This window comes from Peromyscus eremicus, chromosome 11, assembly GCF_949786415.1.
Source record: "Peromyscus eremicus chromosome 11, PerEre_H2_v1, whole genome shotgun sequence".
NCBI lineage: Eukaryota > Metazoa > Chordata > Mammalia > Rodentia > Cricetidae > Peromyscus > Peromyscus eremicus.
The window spans coordinates 40,029,371-40,049,421 of NC_081427.1; the positions used below are offsets into that span (position 1 = coordinate 40,029,371).

The 20,051-nt window shown below is 43.9% G+C and overlaps 2 protein-coding genes across 5 annotated transcripts in view; one reads left to right on the forward strand and one right to left on the reverse strand.

Moving 5' to 3' along the window:
• Mtrex (Mtr4 exosome RNA helicase) overlaps positions 1 to 1,228 on the forward strand; it is a 70,021-nt gene extending 68,793 nt beyond the window's left edge. The window contains exon 27 of the mRNA XM_059276737.1: positions 978 to 1,228. Within this exon, the coding sequence (XP_059132720.1) occupies positions 978 to 1,030 (53 nt within the window). The 3' untranslated portion in view covers positions 1,031 to 1,228. The remainder of the gene's footprint in view (positions 1 to 977) is intronic.
• A 142-nt stretch (positions 1,229 to 1,370) lies between these two features.
• Plpp1 (phospholipid phosphatase 1) overlaps positions 1,371 to 20,051 on the reverse strand; it is a 60,271-nt gene continuing 41,590 nt past the window's right edge. For 2 of the 4 annotated variants that reach the window (XM_059276739.1, XM_059276741.1), the window contains exons 2-6: positions 16,829 to 16,980; positions 11,671 to 11,951; positions 8,679 to 8,736; positions 2,274 to 2,450; positions 1,371 to 1,564 (exon numbers count right to left, since the gene is read on the reverse strand). In XM_059276739.1, coding sequence (XP_059132722.1) covers positions 1,439 to 1,564; positions 2,274 to 2,450; positions 8,679 to 8,736; positions 11,671 to 11,951; positions 16,829 to 16,980 — 794 coding nt within the window. In that variant the 3' untranslated portion in view covers positions 1,371 to 1,438. The remainder of the gene's footprint in view (positions 1,565 to 2,273; positions 2,451 to 8,678; positions 8,737 to 11,670; positions 11,952 to 16,828; positions 16,981 to 20,051) is intronic. The other 2 variants (XM_059276738.1, XM_059276740.1) reach the window with 1 other exon arrangement.

Sequence of the window (20,051 nt, forward strand, 5' to 3'; positions counted from 1 at the left end):
GGGCCTTTGACACAGCTTAGAAGGAAATTTTGAGGTGTCTTGGCCAGACTGTCATGGAAGGTCAACTAACAGTATGTACATAAAATTGGGAGGTTATGTGGGACATTTTTGGGATTTTTGTTTTATATACAGATTCCCATTTACATATTTATTAAATACGGGGTGTCCAGCATTGTTTTAAGAAATGTAAGAGTGGACATAAAAGTGTAGTTAATGGAGCTTATCTTATAAAGTGAGGGAGATAATAAGTCAGCGCTCACTAAGTCTGCAAGGAGGAAGCAGAAAAAGACAGTAGCCTAAAGACCATCCTCATCCAGGGATGACACTGGGCCTTTTCTGCAGACTCAATGTTTGAGCAGCAGCAGGAGGCTAGTGTGCTTGGAGCAGAGCGAGTACAGTAGGGATTGACAGGGATGGAAATGGCCAAGTTTGTAGAGTAGCAAGGAGGATATAGGGAGACCAGGTTAGGAAGGATGGCTAGACTGTAAACTGGGCGGTGGGGAGTTGGGAAGCATGCTGTTCATAAATAGCTTGTCATCTCCACATCTCTACCTGTATCTCGGCCAAGACAATATAAAGTCAGTTCGTGCTAGTGATTTCTAACTTACATGTTGTACCACACTGAGTAGACTGTTGATAGAGGCAGCTGATATAAACAGTTTAAAAATGTGTATACTTGTCCTGCTTTAAAGTTTCCCATGTCTTCTGGTATAAAGACAACTGCTGGATCTGGATCATCTGCTTCTGACATCTTAGTAGCCACTCATGCACACCACACTCAGTGTAGCGGACAGTCAAAAGAGCAAGGACTGTCCCCGAGGTTCTTCAGTGACTCTGAAGTCTCTTAAGCTAACAGCTTTTTATAGTCCACGTTGTTCTCTTACCAATTTAGTCAGGACTGAGCTGTAAAATCCTAGTACAAGGAAGTCATGCTTTATGGTCTTGAAAGTTTAAGCATTGTTTTCTTTTTCCCTTAGGAATCACCAAAATCAAGAGGGATATTGTATTTGCTGCCAGCCTCTACTTATAGAGTTCAACATTAATCACCATCTGTCTGATTACAGTTGACTGTAACTGCTTACAAGTGTCCAAGTGGTTCTCCCATCAAGAGTTGTTTCAAGCATTTTATTATATTTAAATCAGATATCATTCTAAGAAGGCATGTAACATATACATTTGTACATAGCATCTTTCAATTAAAAAATGTACAGGTGGGGCAGTGTTTTTAGTGGAAGGCTTGAATATTTTTTTAAATCGGGCTATTAGATACTCATTGTGTTATATACACAGGTAAAGTAGGTAATCCAAGAGGTATAGCAGCAGTCCTTCAATGGCCTATACACCGGAAAGTAATATGCATCCTCCCCCCGCCGCCGCCGCCGCCGCCGCCGCCTTCTAGCGGTTTCCTTCAGAAAGCTGACCAGTTCCTCCATACCCTTCAAGGCTGGTGATTGTTTGAGTACGCGTTTGAGGTGGTGGTTTCATGGAGAGTCGTATGTGAGTCGTCCTCTTTCCTTTCTACATAAGAATGTCTGTTCTTGAAGAAATCTGATACATACACAGCCTGTATAGAACAGGGCAGAATTTACATAAATTTAAAAATCATATACAAAATTTCAGGAAGCAATTAGGAACATAAAATAATAATTGGCTGGGCTGGTGGTAGTAGTGTATGCCTTTAATCCCAACACAGGAGAAGCAGGTGGCTCTCTGGAATTCCAGACCAGCCAGGGCTACATAGTGAACCACTGTCTCAAAAAGAAAAAATGGCTAAAAAAAAAAAAAAAAAAAAAAAAAAAAAGTAGTTGCTCTTTAGTGTATGTCTTTAGTAAATAGCTTCATTCAGCTAAAAAACTCTAAGTGAATCAGTTTTCAATTCATGCAAAAAGAAACTTGTTTATTCTAACAATAGACTTTAGCAATGAAAACACTAAGAATTTACAACATTCACAAAGAAGTAACCTAATTTTTACCTATCTGACCTATCCTGCAAAAGATTTTATTAACATTGAGATTCTTTACCATGCCTTTGATCCCAGCACTTGGGGGGTAGAGGCAGGCGGTTCTCTGAAGACCAGCCTGGTCTACAGAGTGAGGATAGTCAAGGCTACACAGAGAAACCCTATCTTGGAAAAACAAAAAATGAAACAAGCAAAAACAGGATTCTTGGAATTACTGGGCCACATTTTCTACCCTGTCAGGTTCCTCACTGGGGATTGTTCAAATGTCGAGCAGTGTCAGTCAGCACGCAGGCTACAGTTGTGTATACTTACAACTAATACTGCAACCACGGCTCCTTGGACGAGTCCAACCATCACGTCACTCCAGTGGTGTTTGTAGTCAGAAACTCGAGAAAGGCCCACATATATGGATAAAGCAACAAGACCAAACTGCAGTGTGGGGCGTAGGAGTCTTGCCCAGTCTCCCTTCATCCTGGCTTGAAGATAAAGCTAATAGAAAGAGGAGGGGGCGGGGAGAATAGTTCATTTATCAAGCAAGCTGAAAACTTGAGTTTTCCCCTCTAAAGTGTTGGCATTTAGATTATCAAAATGTTTACATATGAAATAGAACTTTAGTTACTACTTTAAAGGACATCCCCACCCGCCACAAACACTGCCCCAGAGCTTGTATTTAGGAGACTTTATTCCCTATTTAGCTAGCCCATGCCCTTGGAAGTATGAAGCAGGGCTTCACTGTGACTATAGACAGGATTTCACGGTAGTCCTTCCTCCCCCTGTAGCCTGAGCTACAATTCTGGTAGTGTACAGGGTTGCCGTTTGTTCCTAGGCTTGGGGTCGACTGTTAGAATTCAGGCAAGGGTTGGCCTTTGCTCTAGGCCAGACTTCTGGTTCCTGCCCAGCACATCTAAGGACTGTTTGCTTAGCTTACCAGTTTACCTAAGAGTTCTGCTATCCTCAAACAACAGTAACGGCAACTAAATAAATGATCTACCTAAGTAAATATAATAACCTGCCCAAATAAGCAGTGTGGGTTATAATGCAGTCAGGATCAGCAAAGCAATGTGCTCTTCCCCTAACCTGTTACCGTTTCTATATTTGAGGACATTCCCCATGATTCTGGCACATAAATACCTGAAATTTTTGATATAGAAGGAAATCTTCAGTGAAAATCTTATTTTAAAAGCAAAAACAAAAAACAAAACAAAACAAAAAAGCCCCTATACTTGTAGTTATTTAGTGTATCCTTGTAATCTTTGCACTTAAGGAGGATGGAAAGTTCCAGGCCATCTAGGATACAAGACCCTGTGTCATGACACCATCACCCCTACTCACACGCCTAGAAAGAAAAAAAAGGAAATTTTCAACATTTAAAAAAAAACCTGCAGGCACTGGGTGGTGCATGTCTTTAATCCCAACACTCGGGAAGCAGAGACAGACCAATCTCTGTGACTTTGAGGACAGCTTGGTCCACAGAGAGAGTTCCAGGACAGCCAAGGCTACACAGAGAGACCCTTGTCTTGAGAAACCAAAAAATAAAAATCTGCAGGCTAAGAGGGGATAGCTCAGTGTGCTGGCTAGTTTATAACAACTTAACACAAGCTAGAGTCGGTCACTGGAGGAGGAGGATGAAACCTCAACTGGGACAATACCTCCCTGAGATCGGGCTGTAGACACGCCTGCGGTACATTTTCTTAATTAGTGATTCTGGGGAGGGCCTAGACTATTGTGAGTGGGGCCATCCCTGGGCTGCTGGTCCTGGGTTCTGTAAGAAAGTAGGTGGGGCAAGCCAGTAAACAGCACCCCTCCATGGCCTCTGCATCAGCTCCTGCCTCCAGGTTCCTGCCGTTTGAGTTCCTGTCCTGATGTCTTTTGATGAACTGTGATGTCGAAGAGTAAGTTAAATAAACCCTTTCCTCCTCGAGTTGCTGTGGCAGCGCTGTTTCAACACGGCAATAGTAATCCTAGCACCTACAGAGAAAAGCCATGCACAGTGGTCTGCATTTGTAATCCCAGAGCTGGGGTTGCAGAGACAGCAGAGGAAGGTCCTGGCCGGCCAGTCTACCTTACTGATGGCCGCCTGGCTCAAAGGATGGGACAGCATTCCTGAAGATGAGACCTAAGGTTGTCCTCCCCTAGCATCCATGTGTTCACAGGCACTTATAGAACGAGAATCCGTTCAGTGACTTCTGACTGGACTAAACACTGTCCTCCCAACCATCCACACGGTACAGCAACTGCAGGTGTGGACAGTTACAAAATGCCATACAGTTGTCTGAGTGCTGCTGGCTCTACAGGGCCTGCCCCCTCTTGTTTAAGAGTCTTAAACATCACTTCATTATTTCCACCTTAATTACAAAGTTCATTTTAAAGAGGAAGTTTCTAGACTGCAGCTGAAGCCAAGTTCTGGGTGGTGTACAGACATCCAGCTGTCAGCAGCAGGTGGTTCCTTTTCAGACAATAAAAACATCTGAGAATTACAAATGTTTGCAAATCAAGGAAGGATGAATTCTACCCATCTCTGCAGGGAGGGTGGGCATACAGCACCTCTAAATGAAATGAGGAAGATCCGGTTTTGTATATCTTGACATGAGAGACGCAGAGATGGGACTGGAAAGAATATTCCCTGCTCCCAAATCCCTCTTAACAAATATATCCCTTCCTTCCAGAGAAGCCTCCAGGCACGTTCAGTGTTATTTTTGCAGAATTTTATTCCCCAGCTACCGAGGGAAAGAACTGAGTTCACTATGGGTCAGTAGTCAAGTAAGTTCCAGCACACACTGAAACATTCTCCTCCAGGTCCACCTACACTGGTGTTTCCCCATTGGCAAAACATTGACTAGACCCGGAAATCACTGCACTGGGCTCTTCTCCATCAGTAACTTTAATAGTAACAGTATCACAGGAATGCTCTAGAACTCCAATGAGATGTGCATTTCCAGGAGATGGTTCAGAATGAAGAAGGCCGAACAAAAACCCACTTCACCACACTAGACATTCCTCCCTCCCTGACTTTTCGTCTACACATAAACCACAGAAGGCTGTGATAATGGGCGCCAGCCAAGCAGCAAGTTTCACGAGGAAACTGCCGTGAGGTGTTCATTTCTCTCTCCTTCCCCATCCCTCTAGTTCAGTGGTTTTCAACCTAATGCTGTGACCCTTTACGACAGTTCCTCAGGCTGTGGTGACCCCCAACCATAAAGTTATTTTCGTTGCTACTTCCTAATTGTGCTACTGTTATGAACTGTAATGTAAATGCATTTTCTGATGGTCTTAGGTGACCCCTGTGAACGGGTCATTCGATCCCCACAGGTTGAGAACTGCTGCTCTAGTAAGTGAAACCACCTCTTCAGTGACTTAAGATCCCAGCAAGCCAAGTAGCACTAGTGAGTAAACTCAGCCAAGTTTTAGAACCAGGAGGAAAAGAATGGGCCTTAGTAATCAACCAAAATCCTCTAGGAATGCCTCAGGGCCAGGGGCCCTTGTGAAAATTCTCCAGGTATGGGTTTGTGTCCAAGAAAGCAGTTATGGGCCTATCAAGCCACTCTTGAGGTAGGATTCTAGAAAACCCTGGTGAACCTTCCTGCTCCCTCAGGGTCAAGGGTCTGTCAATGTCTGTCGAGTTGGAGGAAAGGAGGGAGACAAACTCTGCAGACATTTGAAAGAGATGTCAGGGCCATGATGTAAACAAACCTCAGCAGGATGGCTCCACGAAAAACCGGATACATTCCTCACTCACTGTCCTCTCATGACTACTCTGACAGTCACAACCAGATTCAAGGGGAGTCACAGCAAGTGCAAAGTGGCCCTGCCCGAGCCCTTCCAGCTCTGGCACTGGGGCTCCTTCCCGGCACTGAGCTCAGGGCTGGGCTGCCTGCCAGGCCACAACAGTCAAAGGACGGGCTTTAGGAGAAAATTTGTAATTAAATTTGTAATTTTAATTTGTAAGTGTCAGGAATCTTCAGACTTTAAATGACTATCTCCACCCAAACCTGGGACTGACCTATAATGCCAAGATGCCCAGAGAAACAAGGTGAGTCACTGCCTCAGGAATGTGGGAGAGGGGAGGTTGTGTTGTATATAAGTAGGAAAGCCAGGAGACAGTTTGTTCAGGGATGAAGCAAAGCTAAGCTTACATGCCAATCAAGTCCATGTCTCTACTGTGTCGAGCCAGTTAAACAGCATGTGGTTGCTGTCCTGCAGAAACGCCTTGGTTTATAACACACCTAGCTAGACTTTTTCTCTTTGTAAGTTTGTATGCTAAGTGCACACCTGAGCTGAAGAATTTGGGTACACTTAAGAATATGGGTAGGTGCCACATTGAGACCAGAAGTCTGTGTTGGGTTTCCTCCATTGCTTTCCACTTGTGTGTTCGGTGTATGTTCGGTGTATGCGTTATGCTTGAGTGTACATCCGCATGCCTGGTGCCCTTGGAGGTCCAAAGGCAGTGTTGCGTCTCCTGGGACTGGAGCTGCAGACAGTTCTGAGCCACCATGTAGGTGCTGGGAATTAGACCCTGGTCCTCTGGAAGAACAGGCAGTAACCGCTGAGCCATCTTTCCAGCCTTACTTTTGAGTCAGGGTTCTCACTGAACCTGGAGCTCTGGCCAGTGACCTCCAGAAGGCCTCCTGTCTGCCTTCCCGATGCTGCTGTTACAGGCAAGGGCCAGCACACGCAGCTTTTTCCATGGGCGCTGTGACTGGAACTGAGGGGGTCATCTTGCAGGCAGGCCCTTCACTAACTGAGCCACCTTCCCCAGGCTTCTGTCAAGTCACACTGACCCGGTACCACTTCATGGTGTGAACAGATTCACAAAGGCTCCCACATACCCACAGGGCAAGCTGAGCCTCCCTCCATCTATGTGACTTCCAAGCTTTCAGGAAATCAAAAAAGCAAGTGCCCTTGATTGTCAAGAGATTCTGCAAAGCTCACAGACCATAGCCCCTTCCAAGGCCTCTACTCTTCCCCTCGAGAGTAGCAGTCACCCCACATTTTTTCTACATGGAAATTACAAGAAAGAGTTTTGTTTTAAGTGTAAAATATAAATCACTGACAGCAACCAAAACAGAATCCTACGTCTCTTTCAAGGACAGAGACACTGACACTCAGGTCATGAAGAAGACAAATCACAGACCCAAGCAGGTCTGGCTGAACACTTCCAAATCACTGTACCCACAACCTTGTGCTTCGGACCAAGTCCTGTGTGTGGGTACACCTGGCTCTGACCAGCCCAGCTTTCCTTAGTATCCTAGTTAGAAAACAAAACATGTTTGGTTCCTTTGGAACAAGAGCTAATTTTTCCTAATAAGATAAACAGAGAATGTTAGAGTACAGCTTGCTGTTAACTACCCTGAAATGAGTCACACCTCTATGGCATAGCTACAGAAAGACTTGAGTGTGTGTCTTCAAAGGAAGCTCTGATTCTGCTGAGTCGTAAGAGGAAAGCCCTGTGATTTTTCAGAATGTTGAATCTAAAAATCACCTGGTAATGCCTTGAAGTTGTGGACTTGAATGATATATAACATCTGCAAAATTTTTTTTACAGGTTTTTCAAATAAAAAATTTAAAGTTGATCATAAATTCTGTTACCAAATTAACTCAACATTCATTCACATCAGAGATTGACTTACACAGATAAAGCTGGCCCAGAACTCAGTCTTCCAAGTGCTAGATTATAGACCTATGTGACTGCCCAACTATATAATGGATGTTTTTTTATCTAACCTTTAAATACTCATGTTATATTTAACATATTTAACATATGGTCATATTAAGGGAAAAACAGGAATCTGCAAATTTACATGCCTTAAACTATATAAACTATATAAAAATTTACTTACAAAGAAAATTAACATAGGACCATGAAGATGGCTCAGCAGGTAAAAAAGGCACATGCCACCAAGCCTGACCTCAGCTCAGTCCCAGTGACCCACAGGGAGGAAGAGAACACTTAACAAGCTGTCCTCTGTCCTCCACGTGCACACATGTATACACACACACACACACACACACACGTAAACATAATAAAAGACTTTTTAAAGAAAAAGCACAAAAATTCTAGCTGATGGAATGACATAAGTAATTATGTAAGTACAGAAAGAATGTTATAAAACATAACAACTGAGTTGGAGGCCAGCCTGATTTACAGAGCTCGTTCTAGGAGAGCCAAAACTACACACAGAAACCATGTCTGAAAAAACCAGAAATATGTAAATATATATGTGCATATAAGCATATATGTGTGTGTATGTGTGTGTGTGTGTATATATATGTATGTGTATGTATATATATATATATATATATATATATATATATGTAAAACATATAAACTGACTTAAAGATTCCTAGAATGTGTACTAACGGAGTCTCACATACTCATCTCTGGTTTTGTGAGCTGTGGGTGGCCATCTTTTCTAACTCCTCCATGCCAACTTGGAACATGGCAAGTGTGATGACCCACACACAGGCTCATAGCTGGACCTAGCAGTGCAGTCTGTAGGAAATGTTTCAGAAAATGAAGGGAGGACACAGCTGCTCCAGCGGCAGCCACAGCTGCCGGGCCCCCAGCCCAGTGCCCTGCCCAAGGAGCACAGAGGCTCTGCGCCCAGCGGTGTCGGCACACAGGGCACCTGGCAGCTCCTGAGTGCAGTGAGTCTCCTGCCTCCTTCCTTCCGCTCCACCTGCGTGCGGAGCCCTGGCCTGCAGACGTGCAGTACTTACCGCTGTGAAGAGCATGCAGTACATGGAAAACGAGGAGTGGCCTGAGTAGAAGGACAACCTAGGGGAAGAAGAGGAGCGCTCACTACTTCAGTTCCTGCGAGAGCTTTTCCCTCCCCGTGTTCTCTTCTTCTGTTTGGTGCTTGTGATCCAACCTGGGCCTGGGCATGCCTGGCTAGAGTTCTACCCGGGAGCCACACCCCAGGCCTAGACTGTTCTTGACCGTGACATCTCCTTGGCTCCAGAGATCACGGGAAAGAGATGGAAAAGGAAGTAATCCCTGGTAACTAAAGAAAACCATCTTCCTGAGTTAGGAGACCCGGTGTTATAGATTAATAGCTGTGGGGGCTGGAGAGATGGCTCAGCAGTTAAGAGCACGCTGCTCTTTCAGAGGACCCAAGTTCGAGTCCCAGCACCCACACGAAAGCTCACAACTGTCCGTAACTCGAGTTCCAAGTGATCTGACACCCTCCTCCTGCCTCTGCAGGTACCAGGCACGAGCATGGTGCACATACATACATACACGCAGGCAAAACACCCAGACTCAGAATAAAAACAATAAAAAATACTTTAAAAAAGATCACAAGGCACCGAAAATGTAAAGATCTAAAGCAATCTCAATGAAAATTCTAGCAAATGAGCCACAAAAGACAACAGACAAAGAAAGCATGTTATGGTATAACACTGGCAGAGAAAAGCACACAGATTAATGAAACAAATTGAGCACCCGGCAGCAGACCCACATTTAGAGTTACTTTATTTGCAACAAAAGTGCTAGTAAAATTTAAAATTTAAAAAAATTTAAATTAAAAAGGATGTATTTGGCTGGCAGTGGTGGTGCACACCTTTAATCCCAACACAGAGGCACATGGATCTCAGTTCGAGGCCAGCCTGTTCTCTGAGTTCAAGAGCAAGTCCCAGGACAGCCAAGACTACAACAGAAACCCTGTCTCGATCCCCTCCCCCCAAAGATGGATTTGTCAATAATTTGGGAAACTGCATAGTCCATGGGAAAAATATTCTTTCCTTACATTATACACGAAATAAATTCAAATGCTGGACTTACTGTAGGAGCTAAGCTTAAAACTGGATTTAGACAGCATGGGAGGGTCTAGATTCACTAGGATCCCCAACCACGGACTATGAAAGCGAACGACACAATGGCTCAGACACTGGAGCAGTGCTCGCCGCTCCAGCACGAGGACCCGAGTCCTAGAACCGGAGGATCGCTGGGGCCCTCTGCAAGCTGGGCTCAGGGAACCGGCTCAGCCCACTCCAGAGACACTGGCTCCAAAGCTAAGGTGGGCTGTAACTGAAGAAGGCATGCAGTGCCGACCTCTCTCTCCCCGTGCACACACAACATCACACAAACAAGCTCTTAAAAGTTTACGTTTCTATACTTCAAGGAGTATCAGTAAGAAAAAAGACAGCGATGCAACAGATTTGGAGAAAATATGTCAAAACATGTCTCCAAAATGCCATGTATAAAAAGTAACTCACAACTCAGGAGAACAAGGGACCCACTTTTTTATAAACAAGAACAGAGCTGAGCAGAGATTTCCCAGATGACAGGACCGACAGGACAAAGCCACATGAAGACACCCAGTGACAAAATACAAAGGAAAACCACTGATACAGAAAGCCCGCAGGGTGACCAAAACACCAAAGACTAATGGCAAATGACAGCCAGGACTCATACGTTCCTGGGAAGGATGCAGCGTGCCACAACCACTGCGACACTTGGTGGCCTGGAACTGTACCAACGCCCCTACTGTCTGCTCAGCATTTCTGCTCCTGTTTATTCAAGTAAAATAAAAGGCATATTACATGCACACAAATGTTTAGAGCAGCTTTTATCTTACTTCATTTTATTTTTTGAGACAGGGTCTCACTGTGTACTTCCAGCTGGCCTGGAACTCACTATGTAAACCAGGCTGGCCTGAACTCACTTCTACCTCCCAAGAGCTGGGATTAAAGGTGTGAGCCACTATGCCAAGCTGAAGCTTTATTTTTCATAGTGCCAAATTAGAAACAACCTAAATGTCAATCAACTTTCAGATGACTGGATCGGCATAATAATCTCCTGTAATAATCTCCCAGAACACCATGGATGAATCATGAAACCAACATGTTAAAAAGAGAAGGCAGACATATCAGAGTCCTCACTGAATGATCTCACATACAACATCATAGGAAATATAGAACTGTGAGGACAGAAAGTTGACCCAAGGGCTGCCACAGACTCAGACGACAACCTAATGCAATGGAAATAATACTCACAACCTTGATTAAGGGTGGACAGTTTTCATGGATACAAATTATACACCAGTAAAGCGATTTTAAAAGGTAGTTCAGCTAGTACACACAGACTGTTCACTTACAACTTGTTTTACTTCACTACGGTATCAAAGTAACATTCACCGAGTGGAAACTGGATCTTAAAAGTTGATTTATAAAGATCTTTCCATTATACAATACCGGGTCCAGAACTCTGCGAACCTGGGCACTGGTGGCTAGCCACATGACCAAGAAGGAAAGCCACCTTTACTGAGTGTAACACAGTCACTGTGTGACATGTTTAGGCTGCCTAGGTATACTGAATACACTTTTTACTTACGACATTTTCAGCTCAAAATGCCTCTGTCAAGATATAACCCTACTATAAGTGAAGAAACTTAGGCCACTGAGCCACCTCTCCAGGCCTTGAACCAGCATCTTAAGAAAAAGTTTACCGACCATGAAGTGGTCCGGGTTCATTTTACAAACTCATACATCATAATAAAGAGTTTCAGTAAAATGCTCCTAAATGAACACAAAAACGTCATGGTCTAAACAGCAGGACTGGGGTTAAGGGTGGTTCATGATTCCTCTCACTCCGCGGCTTGCCCCAGCTTCTCTTAGCAAAGTGGCAGGCAGCTCCTCTTCCAGGCATGCAAACCTTGCAGCCAGCGGACACCCCTCAAAGTGACACGGGCGTTGGAGAGCACACACTCACCTGCCTTCCCTGACTTTTTCTTCGTTACCTCGACAGATGTAGTTCTCAATATAACCATCACTGCAGTTGATTTTTGACCAATCAAGGTCACAAACAGCCAAGAAGTGAGGACGCAGTCTGCCTATAGAATACTTGGCAATGTCAGTCAGGGACTGGCTGGCTGCGGCTCCAAACAAAAAGGCTCCGATGGCTTTGTAAATACTGGCTATATAGTGATTGCCGACAAAGGAATTTGATTGCAAGGTATTAAAGTGAACAGACAGACTTTCTCCGGCAATCATCTGAAAAAGAAAGAAAAACAGGAGAATAAAACAACAAGCAGGCACTGTAAACAAAAAGAAAAGCAAGTGCTAAGTTGCAATGGTCTTTGCTTTAATTCTCCTTTTAAAATAGTCAGTTTAGGACACTGATTCTAAAGTAACCAAAGCACCAGGTTGATTGTAGGCGCTGCAGACAAAGCCATGGCTGAGCCAAAAGCAGTGCGCAGTCTGCATGAAGTAATGGCCCTGGGTCTTTTCTTGTATTCAAATAAACTGAGCCCCACAGCCACAGTGACGGACCCCAAAAGACAGCTGTGGCTCATTCAAACACAACCTCCCCAGTGAAAATCTTCCTCCTATAACCATGTTTAAAATCCATCAGTCTCCATTTTTCTCGACATTCCTTTGAGTCAGACACTCATCAAACTAGAAAGAACACTCCAGCCCTGCCGTCTCCAAGTTCTACCTTCTGGAAAGCTCAGAGAAAACCAGACTCCTCGAAAGAGCCCTACTGAGAGATCAAACAAGCACTTGAGACTCCTCCTTCCCCAGGGTGATTTCAGGTGAGTCCTCTCTTATTTTTCACTATCTTATAAAAATGGAGTGAAAGTCTTCCCATGAGCATGCTGTGGACTGCTATCGTGGTCAGTCTGTGTGTGTGGAGAGCACACCAGTGTAGGGAGCTTATGGCCGAACAACTCCACAGGTTCACCACCAATATCCTGAGAACTCCAGATACTCAATGCATCACTATAAACCCTAGCATTTATTCGCGTCAATAAGAGGATGCATTCTACGGGCCTGCCATCTACACAGACACTTGGAGAACAGTGAGCTTGCTGACTTGTGGGTGGGAAGGAGGCGGAGAGCTGTGTGAAGTCCCCCTTGAGACACCCACTTGACTTCTCTTCCTCACCTTACACTTACATAAGCAGTTTTACAACGCACTCAAACATGTCCAATCGGGGAAGGGCTGTGTGTGTGCGGAGCAGCCTTGCCATGGGTGAAATAAATGATTCTCAAGAACCCCTTGCCGGCAATTCTTCCCCCATCTGGCTCCATAGCTCCCAGAATCCCCGAGTCAGAATCCTGCCAATTAGACTATGAATTCTGTAAAGCTGGGGTGGTTTCTTAACTTTTCAGTAGAAAGCTGAATTTGACACGAGCGCCTAAAACAGGAGGTGTCAATAAATGGTAACTAAAGGTACTGCCGGAGTAAAAGTCCAACCCCCTTCAACACATTATACCTCACAAAAATAGTCCAGCTGTTAATGAACTCATAAAACCCTTTTCCTGAGACTGGGTCATAGGAGAAGGAAACTGGACTTCTGGGGTCACCCACTTGCACTATTGTGTTAAGGGTCACCCTTACCAACGTTCAGTGGCCCTGTTTAAAGAATATATTGCCTCTTCAGGTCATTAAGGAGGTTTTGGTAATTCCCAATGGGCTGCTAGTGAGAAAAGATTTCTCTAGCACATTATGGAGTTGATCTCTGGTGGCACGAAACACACCAAGTGTATTAATCAATCACAATTTAGCAATGGGGTCCTCCATGCCTCCCTCAGCTGCTAGCTGTTTTCAAGAACTCAGTTATGATCCAGAATCAGGTGCACAGCTTCCTAGTCACACTCAGCTGCAGGCACTCAAACCCTGCTCCTGCCACTGACGACGGAAGAAAACCCGCCCTCTATGTTCCGAACATGGGGCAGATTAGCAGCTGACCTACACAAGCAGCAGCATCTAACACTTGTATCAGAGTGGCCGGGGTGCTCTAACGCTGACAAGTGCTTCGTTAGCAGACATCATTTTTTAAAGTTACGTGCTCTCCTCTTTGACAGAAACAGCCAAAGGAAGTTCTACATCAAGTTTTCTCTATCCGATCTGCATGCGACAGTCATTCTTTAAGTCATCTTGATACTCTGTCCTGACCTTTGATCCATTATACCTTGTTCTTAATCTTTGCTCCAGTCTACACCTAAGCCAACTGTGGCCTAATTCGTCCTACAACTCAAGTACTTCTCCTGTTTCATTTCCTGAAGACAGTAGGCTACAATAAATTATTAATACACAAGGAGAACGTTCCAGGGAGTGAAGCAGCACCCTTACAAAGGTAACAAATTTCTAAATCGCTGCTCCGTCCCTTTGGGCTTATGCTCACAGCATGCTCTTACCAGCTCCTTACGTCCCCACTAAAGATGCTGTCTACACAGCATCCCTACAGTGGGCCTTCTTTCATTCCGGGTCTGCTGGCCCGAAAGAAGTTTGAAATTACTGACGCACCTCCCAGACAGCTCTCCTGGCTTCCACTGCCTTATATCCTCCAGGTTCTTTCTCAAAAGCCAAGAATGACTTATTGGGTTGAACAGACGTTATCAGCCCCATTTACTGTGGCTTCTCACTGGCCATTTCCTCTGTACTGAAATCCTCCCTCCTCTCTCGGTTCTGACTCTCACCAGTGTGATTACAAAATCAGCTGTAAGTCATGCCAAAGGCTTGGTGCAAAGTCTAATCAGTGACTTTCTGTTTAATGATTTACACACACACACACACACACACACACGCACACGCACACGCACACGCACGCACAATTTACTTTCTAATATTCAATTTATACAACTCTGATTAAGGAGTACCTGAAAAAACCTGAATCAATAAGTAAACCAGAATTATTTTAAATTAGTTTATGAAGCTGCTGCCCTAAGCAGAGTTTGTTTCTGCTGATACCAATTTGAAAAGAAGAACTCCTAGTACCTTTGTTTTGCGTATGTGTATTTGGGGAAGGGTGTGTGTGTGTGTGTGTGTGTGTGTGTGTGTGTGTGTGTGTGTGTGTGTGTGTGTGTGTCTGTTTTTGTAGACGTGCAAGTGGAGGTCAAAGAACAACTTGCAGGAGTCAGCTCTCTCCTTTCACCATGGGAGTCCCAGGGATTGAACTCAGGTCCTCTTTGGCAGCAAGCACCTTTATTTGCTGAGCCATCTTGCCTGCCCATTAAACGGTACTTTTACAGCACCTTTAAGAAAATAATGTGCACTTCAAGGATCTTGATTTACATTAATTCACTCGTCATTTTACTAAATGCAAAGATAACTTCTGAAAGACTGTGCTCACAGTTTTTAAATGTTTACTTATGTGTATATGTGTCTCTGTGGGTGTGCCACACATGTGCTGGTGGCCGCCCAGGCCAGAAAAGGGTGTCAGACTCTCCAGGGCTGAAGTTACAGGTGGCTGTAAGCCATCACCATGGGTGCTGGGAACTGAACTTGGATAGTCTGGAAGAGCAGGGACCACTGACCCATCTCTTCATCCTGACACAAAGCTCCAAGTTCACAGAGCGTAACTCCCATGTTGGACTGTTGTGTTGGGCACCTGCTCCGCCACTGCCCTCTCCTCGGGTGCAGCCTACAGTGTTACCTGTGCACCTTTAACTGACAGCAGAACTGAGAGAACAGGACCTCTAGCACTTTAAATGGGATACGTGAATCTGGTCGGACATCAGCCGCTACCTGCAACTATAACCCAGGACAGCCCCGCCCCGTTGTATGTGCATATTTGTTCTCATGAGGGTCAATCACATTGAGTAGTCTAAGCTGGTCTTGAACTTACAATCCTTCTGCATCAGCTCCCTGAGTGCTGGAGGCATAGGCATGCACCACCATGCTCAGGGAAGATTCATGTATAATTTTTTTAGAGGAAAAGACTTCCCAGCTACTCCAGAGGCTGAGACAGAAGGAGTGCCTGAGCACATGAGTTCTTGTCCATGCTGGGAAACACATGGAGACCCCGTCTCTACACAGATGACTTCCTCTGACAAACCATCACGGACTTGTTCCCCTTTACTAGTTCTTTAACCTTTGCATGCTGCAGGACAAGCATGCAGGCTACAGTACAATCCCTCACCAGATCCTGAGGACAGTGTCACATAAGTGGCTAGGACACGCAGGCTCCAGGACAGTCACGGAAGGCGCGGGCTGACAAAGCAGCAGCCTTCTTCCCAGCATCCAAGTTTCACAAAATAAACACTCATACAGTAGGTTTCTTTTCATTACTTGTCTACCACAGAGTATGAATTAACTAATTTTCATTCCTAATCAGATACGGTGATGATTTTAATGATGTTGCCAAATTAATTAAATGTTAATTTAACATTAACTTCAAAAGTTGACAAGGTACATGCTGTTGTCTTTTCTCTTAGGATCATACTTTCTGCCTTTAACTGTGTTTACATAAATACTGTTGCTAAAGTCATAAGCTTTTTTAACACATAAATGTTTATTTAAGTAAATGGATGTACAGGCCATGGACACAGCCTATGACTGAACTCCACCCAGAGCCATGCCCTCTGAGCACCCCACTGGGGCAGTGGACAGCAATGGCTACACTGTGGCTCAAACCGGAAGTGTTGCCTTTGGTGTTAGTAAAACTCCATCCACGCTTACTGCTAATCACAGAACTCAAACTTTTTCTCTCCATTTATGGCAGTATTTAAACTTCTTCTAAAAAAAGAAATGAGTTAAATGAAGTTTTAATATCAGTTAGCAATTTTTCTTGTCTAGAACTCAGAAAAAGATATTCAGTTATGATATCCAATGCATTAACTATGTGAGAAACACACTGCTGTAACATTCAACAATTAGTCATATAATTACTGAAACAGTAGCAAATCAGAACTATAATAATCACAGTGACATAAAAATTAGCACAAAATCTACACAGACTGAGTTAGGCTCCAATTACATATTTTTCAACTCTTTTGATCTCATTTAAAATAGCTCCACAAAATAATCCTTCCACTAAGGCTAAAAAATCCTGAGGGAATATACATTTAATCATTAACAAACTATCACAAGAGTAAGCCATGTGCTCAAAAGTTATAAACTTGGAAAAGCAGGTTTAACTTACAACGATAATACTGAATGGAATGATTATTCCACCTAATAACGCATAAGGTATGGTGTCTTCTCTGTAAGGGTACTTGATGGACTCATCATTACAGAATACTCCTCGTTGGAAGGGGGTATGCCTTGAAGTAAGAATTGCAAAAGGCAATCCAGCTAGCAAAAGGGAATAAATAAAAATATCATTAAAAATTATCAAAACTGCTTAACGGCAATAACCACCCCAGAGACTTTAAAAATGCATTTGCTGTGAAGTCAGTAAGAGCACATGTAAGAAGGAAAGGCAGATGCATGCAGCGCAAGTTAGAAGGATTGAGATGTAGGGTTAAGTGTGGTTTTTCTACAGGAAACAAAGTTTCAGAGTTCTCTGTCAGCCACTTTAACACAGGGCATCCTCCAACCTTCGTTTCTGCCCAAATACAATAAATTCTGGGGAAATCACCTCTCACCTTCTTGTTTTTAACCAACCAGGTCTCCAGCACTTTCTTGACCTATCTGTCATAGACTTTGTTTCTAAAAGGAAAACATTTTAATATTCCCCATTTTATCCTTTTTCATTACAACGTTTAGACAGGTCAAGGCCACAGCTAGATGAGGACAGTGTCTAAATTAACTACTCACTTGTTTCTTTCTATTACCCAGAGAATACCTAGAGCTGCCTTGGAATGGACCTGAAGTTGAGCCGACTTTTTTAAGACCAACAATGGTCTTAAACCACCTAACACCCCTGCTTCATCGTTGATGTTTCCTGTGAGGATTATGCCTCACACTTACCTCTTCAAATGTTTAAGTTTTGCCTAAGTGTAAATTTCAAGAGTTTAGTTCTTCACGCCATTAAACATGGCTTATTTACTAGTTACAGCTTACTGTTTGTAAAGAGAGATTCTGTAGTCCAGCAGAAATGCTCAACAGGTCCACTTCCAGACTGACCCAGGAGTGAAGGCTCTCCCACTAAGCTAGCATGTCCAATGCGGGTTCAAATGCTTCCTCTCCACGAGGCACCAGGCCCTGACGGTCCCCTGAAGTCTGCATTAGTCCACTACAGCCCAAAGACTGAAGGACGACCAGGCCTCTGCTGCTCTGTTTAGCATCAACTCTGTCCAACCTACAAGCGTCAAAGTGAGCAGATACACATCTCTCTTACTGCTAGCTCTTCTACTTCTCTTCCCATTTTCATTTAGACACTGGATGTCAATCAACTCACCAATGACAGCTGCCAACTCTTTAAAAATCCTTCAAATTCGACAAGATTCCCAAAGCCTTGCTGTTCTTTAAAAAGTCACACTAGAGCTGCCTTTGTAACCCACCCTCTCACTCCACGCCTCTCATTGAGTTCAGACTCTCCCGATTCACGACATGTCTGTGAAATACCCAAGCCTTCAACACACATACCATGGCTGTAGCACAACTTCAGGAGATTTATACACACTGTTCACACTTCTCAACACATAATGAGGGCTAAATACACAGGGCTGAGGTCCACTGCTGCCTGTCTACACAGTAACTGAACACTTAGCCTCCAACCAATTACAATACACGACTGAACGGACATTCATTTACAGGCGGATCTCTGTGAGTTCGAGGCCAGCCTGGTCTACAGAGCAAGATCCAGGAAAGGCACAAAGCTACACAGAGAAACCCTGTTTCAAAAAACCAAAAAAAAAAGAACTCTGCACAAAATACTGGAAACTTTTACTGTCTACCCAGCACATTTCTGAATTGGTTGTATTTTTTTCAATCAATATTGCTTCTTTCTGTAGTAAGATATTCAGTACAGAAATTAAACACAGATCATTAGTATCCAAAACACTTTACATTTTGTGTCTTTAGTCTAAGGAAAAAGTTATTATTAATACCCTCAAATATACAGAAAAATATTAATATACATACCCATTAATATTAAGATTTTTCTCCTTTGGCCACAAAAATCAAGTTGAATTACTCTTAAATTTTCAGTAGGAAAAAAGGTTATATTTCTTAAGATGGAGAAAAAGAAAATAAAATTTACAAACATGTGTGATAAGTAGTCCATTTTAAACTATGTGTAAGTGAGTGAATATTGAACACACTATATAAAGAATCCTCAGTGCTGCCAGGTGTGGTGCACTGGCCTCTAACCCCAGCACTCGGCAGGCAGAGGCAGGCAGATCTCTGTGAGTTCCAGGACAGCCAGGCCTGTTACACAGAGAAACCCTGTCTTGGAAGCCCCCCTTCCCCCGCAAAAAAAAAAAAAAAAAAAAAAAATATCCTCAGTGCTGGCAGGACTGTAAAGCTGAGAAAATCACAGTACATAATCCCCCCAGAGAAGAACAGAGAGAGAACAATAGTGCAGCATTGTAAGGGCTAGTCAGTAAGTTTGGGGATTTAGAATGCAAATCCCAGCAGGAAGGGGTATAGGAGAAAAAAACAGAATGGGTGATGTAAAGGATTCCCATAGCTCCCAAGGAGAAAGATACTGTACAGGATGGCTGTGACAGGAAGAACAATCACAGATTACAGTTACATTAAAGGAGCCCCACTGGGTGAGCTCGGTGAGCTGGCGGCAGGTCAGGATGGAGGAGCATCCATGGGAGTCGGAAGACGAGGTGTCAGGAGATGGAGGAGGAGCCCCAGCTGCAGTTGGTTTGAATTGTCAGTCTTCACTAAGGACGCTTAGTGACACTTTAATGACGAAAAAAGAGTAGAAAACAGACTGGAGACGTTCGGTTTGTAAAGCATGAATCCACCACAGGTGCTCACTATTCAGAATTCGAGTTCAGAAGGCGTCAGAAACACGTTTAAGTTGGTAAGAAACACTCCTTGTCGCCGTCACAGAAACCCGTGAAATATATAGTAACCCAATGCAGTTTCATTGCCACTAACTAAACTCAGTACAGGCCAGCCACAGTGTTCATGACCCACTTAAGACTCAAAAGGATGCTTCTAGAACCTCTCAGAAATACAAGACTGAGTCCATGTGAGCTGGCCCCCACACAAAAAGGCCAAGGACAGGGCACAAAGAAGGAAAGAGAGGACAGAGAGAAAGAAGTGAGCAGCCTGAGCCTCCCCAGGGCACAATGGAAAAGGTAGCTTGGTCCCCGCTGCCAGCAGGCCTCTATGGTCTCACTATTGCAGGCTGCTGAGCACCGTCTATCTGTTTCAACAAACAAGTTCTACTTAGGCTAATGAGGAACAGTTCCTACTCCTGCAACAATCCTGATCTTCTTCCAACAGGGACAGCGCAAAGG